We start from the raw sequence: 4,859 nt of genomic DNA on the forward strand, positions 1-4,859 counted from the left end.
TTATTCTGGGATGTTGTTCCCTCAACATAGCATCTTGAGGCCATGACATAAGGATGTCATTACCTCCACAAAATGATCTTGTGGCCATGACATAATATGACGTTCCCACTAGTTAATGTGACGTTCCGACAGATTAATATCTTGTGGCCACAACATATTATCACATTCCTACGATTATGTCATGGCCACGACAAAACTAATTAAACCGAACAAGTCACCTTACGGGCACCGTACATTACATACAATTCATACACCAAACTCAAGCTAGAAGCATTTAATCAACAACTCGGGTTATCATAATTTCCACAACAAAATATAAGTACAGGAAACTGTGAGTGGTTTTGGTCATGACATAGTCATCATACTGTAGGATCTGTGAAGATTTCATATTTCCATTTATACATATTTTGTGTGAACTGTTTGCACAAATGCTTATCAATAGCAATACTCTAGACTGTAACTGATCTGACTTGCCTGTTCTGTTTGGCTGGTTATGGTGACCAGATCTGCTCCTTTTGAAATACAGAAAGCACGACTGCTTGACCAGTTCAGTTTATCAGAGTTGAATAAATACAGCTTTCCATGACAAGCTATCCAGCCATTCACAGTGAGATTACAAGACTGGGCTGTGAATAATGAATTATAATGTGCAATTAAAACTTTGTGCAAATCAAACATTGTTTCCTTTTGCTTTCTTTAAGCTTTAAAAAGTAAATCAGAAAGAAGCAGCTATTCAAAGAAATGCACTCCAATGAACTATTGAATTTGTTTTTAGGATAAAGAGTTTAATGTACAGAACTTACAGCCAGAATGATTGTTCATGTAACTAGTGTCACATATTTTCATACACATATTAGACCAATTGTGATGGAATAAATGCTTAATTTAAATAAATAAATGTTATTAAAAATGCCAAACACAAGCCAACTTACTGACAGAAAGGGGGAGAGATTCTTGAACTCTGGTGCAATTAGTTTCCAGTTCCTCTAGTTCTCTCATGACTTGAAGAAAATGACAAAACCATTATTGTAGATGTGTTCAATTCAGTGAACACTACTGTGAATGAAACGTGTTTGTGTTCTCCAGTTTTTATGGTTTCTCACTTGTGCTGTTCTTCTCTTGAGCTGATTTCAAATCGGCAAGCATATTGAAATCTAATAAAAGAGAAACCAATAACAGCAGCATTTATCAGAGATGAAGTATCTGCTGTCTGTTGCATTTTGAACAATCCAGGTCAAAAGAGAGATACTTAAAAAGTATGACGTTCACAAAACACCTAAGACTGAAATTATTTGTACATTAATGCTGCAGGCTGAATTATCTGCAGTTTAATATGAAAAATGTGAAGACTTATGGGGTTTATAAAATAAAATAAGTACAATTACTAAAATATAATTATATTTAAAATGAACATAGTAACACTTTACAATAAGGTTTCATCAGTTAACTACATTAGATAACACTAACAATAAATAACAGTTACAGCATTTATCAGCATCTTAATGTGTAATCTTAATGTTTGCTAATGCATTTTTAATGCCAGAAAATGTGTCTGTAAATACAACATTTCCATTCTTATTAATTAACATAAACAAAGGTTAATTAATGTTGTAGATTATTCAAGTTAATGCATTAACTAATGTCAACAAATGAAACTTTGTTAAGTGTCGCCTTTAGTTTTGTATTCATGTTAATATCCAGAAAAACACCTGATGTGCAGTTTGATCACCAATAAATATGTATTGTTCAACAATGCTTGCTTAATCTGTAGCTTAAAACTAATTTGTCTGAGAAAAGCAAAAGTTAAAAATCAGTTGCATCACTGCTGAAAAGTTGCTTCTGCTCTACATTAGTAAATGCACCCTGAACAGAATGCAACCTGAATGCACCCTGAACAGAGCAAAGATCTTGTATGAATTATACTCACAAAGCATCCCTAATGCACAGAGACCTCCGAGAGCAAAAACAAGAGAGAGACTGAGAAGAGTCAGAGATACTTTGGTCCACTTAGGAGAAGTGACTTCTCGCTCTTGTTCTTGTTCTTCAAATGAGACATCTGGGGTCAGAAATTGTGTTAAAGTGACAAACTGTTCCAAACAAATAAGTTCTGAATTTCCATTGTAGCCTGTAACATATTTTTGAAAATAGTGATAGTGAAGTGGCATTCAGAAATGCATCTATAACTAAATGCATCTATAACTATTATTACATTTCTGTAAGTAAGTTTTTTTTTTAGCAGGATCAAGCCCTTTAAAAGAGCTCACAGCATTTGTGAGAAATTAAACTAATATAAATACAATAAAAGAAAGGAAGGAAGAAAGAAAGAAAGAAAGAAAGAAAGAAAGAAAGAAAGGATGGATGGATGTCTACATATGCATCTTTAGAACGCCAAATTAAAATTCAATTTTGTCACATTTTTTATTTGATATTTTGTTTCAGAATGCATGAATATTCTTTCTGCAGTAAATAAATCCTCTCTAATATGATTCTAGTGTCATTTTAAACAAAACTGAGGAAAATATAAATTCTAAAACCTATAACATCTTACCTTTGTACAGAGAGAATCTGAAATCTGGAGCTGTCGTCGAAGGCATGCACTCAATATTTTCATAGATCGAATCCATTTTGTTGACCTATTTGCTGGACAAAAAGAAGAAGCCACAGAAGCATTACTACTGTATTACTACTCTATAATTAAATATCATTTATACAGACAGGAAATACAAGTAAGCATATGGAGGAGGAAGACCAATTTGATTAGCAGTGTCTAAAGATCTAATATGGTGAACAAATTCCAGCTTGATTTTAAAAAGTACAACCTTATTATTTTTATTGAATATTTAACAGCCAGTCAAGGTCAAGATTATAAAAAATAATTTTATACATATATGTAATATTTTAATACTTTAAAAAGTTTGAATTGCACACAAAGTCATATGCAGTACATACCGATCCTGAAGATGCTGTTTACTGTGTACATGTGTACATCTGTGCTCATACAGATTGATTCATACTGTACTGTAGACTGTAGAGACATGCAGGAAGTTACAAAGAAAGTGGGATACAGGTCGGTCTATCTGGTGTCTCATTGAGTTCAGTGTACAGTTCTGTGAAAAAGTAAATACAACTCATGAAATGTTTGTCAAACCATAAACATTAATTTTCTTCATATTTTATACTTGAACATTACATCGGCAATAGCAATGGGTGAAATCTTAATTGTATTTTGTGGAAAAAATAAGTATGATAGCTTCTTAAAATTGTCTCTTACATTGACTAGGATTATGCAAAACACTTGTCACTTTCAAATTTTGAAAACTAGCTCCAGATAGCAAATGCTGTCAGAATAGAAGTATAATGAGTTTTTTACATATTATAATCTGCTCAGTTCTCAGTTGTACAACTGAGGTCCACCAGGGAAAATACTAAACGTTTTTCTGAGACCATTTCTTCTATTGAGGTTCTTCTATTGAGTAACAGCTGAGAAAATTAGTTAATATTTTTGTTTTGTTTTTAGCACTGTATAAACTTAATCGTGTTCATCAGTACCACAGGGCTAGAGTTTTTTTCATCTTCTAAATATACAATTTGTTATCCAACATGGCTATAAATTTGAATTAAGTAACTGATTTGCTGAATTCTTAACAGAATCTGTTTCAGAAATGAAGACATGAAGTTATGGTAATATTTGAAATTCAGCAGATCAACGGCTGAAAGAAACAGCTTGTTCATTTTTCTAATTAACACAACTGTAATAATATAAATGAAAGAATAATTAAATGCACTGCCTGCTGGAATAGAGCATCCTGGTGCAATTTGTTGAGGGTCCAGTTGATTTCTTGAAGTTATAATGAGGAGAGAGAACTGGTTTGATGTAGAGGGTCTTTAAAGGGGGGGTGAAATGCTATTTAATGCATACTGAGTTTTTTACACTGTTAAAGAGTTGGATTCCCATGCTAAACATGGACAAAGTTTCAAAAATTAAGTTGTACGTTTGAAGGAGTATTTTTGGAACAAAAATACTCCTTCCGGTTTGTCACAAGTTTCGGAAAGTTTTTTTCGAGTATGGGCCTGCGTGACGTTAGATGGAGCGGAATTTCCTTATATGGATCCTAAGGGCGCGTCTGTCGGAAGAGCGCGCGCTCCCGTATAGCAGCGCACTGAGAGCACAACAGACATTCACTGATCAGAGCGAGAGCGTCGCGAAATGTCACAAAAGGAGTGTGTTTTTGGTTGCGAGGGCAAGACAACCCTACACAGATTGCCAAAAACATTAAGGGACCAGTGGACGGAGTTTATTTTTAAAGAGCATCGACGGAGTTGTGCAAGTTTTTTTTGTTCCCTGCATTTCGAAGATGCTTGTTTTACAAACAAGGCCCAGTTTGACGCCGGATTTGCGTATCATTTATTTCTTAAGGATGATGCAATCCCAACGAAAAAGAGGCACGATCGTGTGTTGGAACCGCAGGCGGTGAGTAAAACTGCTCCTTTCTCCTATCTCTGCCTCCTTGTTAGTGCGTCCGCCTCCCATGCCGGAGACCCGGGTTCGAGCCCCGCTCGGAACAAGTGCGAGGAGCGTCAGAAAGGACCCAGGAGAGAGGGCTTACATAACATGTACATGCTCTCGTTCAGTTTCAGCCTCGGGATCTGATTCTGGATCATAAATAAATGGCTGAATCTGACTGTTAGCCATGGTTTGTTTTGGATGATGTTTTTTTTTTTCTCACGGTAATGTCACAACTTCCAAACGCTCTCAACGCAAAAGCCTACTGGCGCTCGTGATTCTTTAGCTCCGCCCACACGTCACGCCTCCAGCAGCTCGTGTTTTTCCGAAAAAAATCGGCACAGACTATTTTTCT

At 35.4% G+C, this 4,859-nt stretch overlaps 1 protein-coding gene across 2 annotated transcripts; it reads right to left on the reverse strand.

Annotated features, from left to right (window-relative positions):
- Nucleotides 1–429: 429 nt before the first annotated feature.
- si:ch211-133n4.7 (C-type lectin domain family 4 member F) lies at nucleotides 430–3,377 on the reverse strand. 2 transcript variants are annotated; one of them, XM_052533404.1, is made up of 6 exons: nucleotides 2,950–3,377; nucleotides 2,549–2,640; nucleotides 1,928–2,056; nucleotides 1,104–1,154; nucleotides 933–1,001; nucleotides 430–626 (listed from the first exon to the last, which is right to left on the reverse strand). In XM_052533404.1, the coding sequence occupies exons 2-6, from the start codon at nucleotides 2,622–2,624 to the stop codon at nucleotides 436–438; spliced, it is 516 nt and encodes a 171-aa protein (XP_052389364.1). In that variant the 5' UTR covers nucleotides 2,625–2,640; nucleotides 2,950–3,377; the 3' UTR covers nucleotides 430–435. The 2 variants fall into 2 exon arrangements, with proteins under 2 accessions (XP_052389364.1, XP_052389363.1); XM_052533403.1 differs by lacking the exons at nucleotides 2,549–2,640; nucleotides 2,950–3,377 and having other exon boundaries at nucleotides 1,928–2,299.
- Between the last annotated feature and the right edge of the window lie 1,482 nt (nucleotides 3,378–4,859).

This window comes from Carassius gibelio, chromosome A19 (assembly GCF_023724105.1).
Source record: "Carassius gibelio isolate Cgi1373 ecotype wild population from Czech Republic chromosome A19, carGib1.2-hapl.c, whole genome shotgun sequence".
Taxonomy (NCBI): Eukaryota; Metazoa; Chordata; class Actinopteri; order Cypriniformes; family Cyprinidae; genus Carassius; species Carassius gibelio.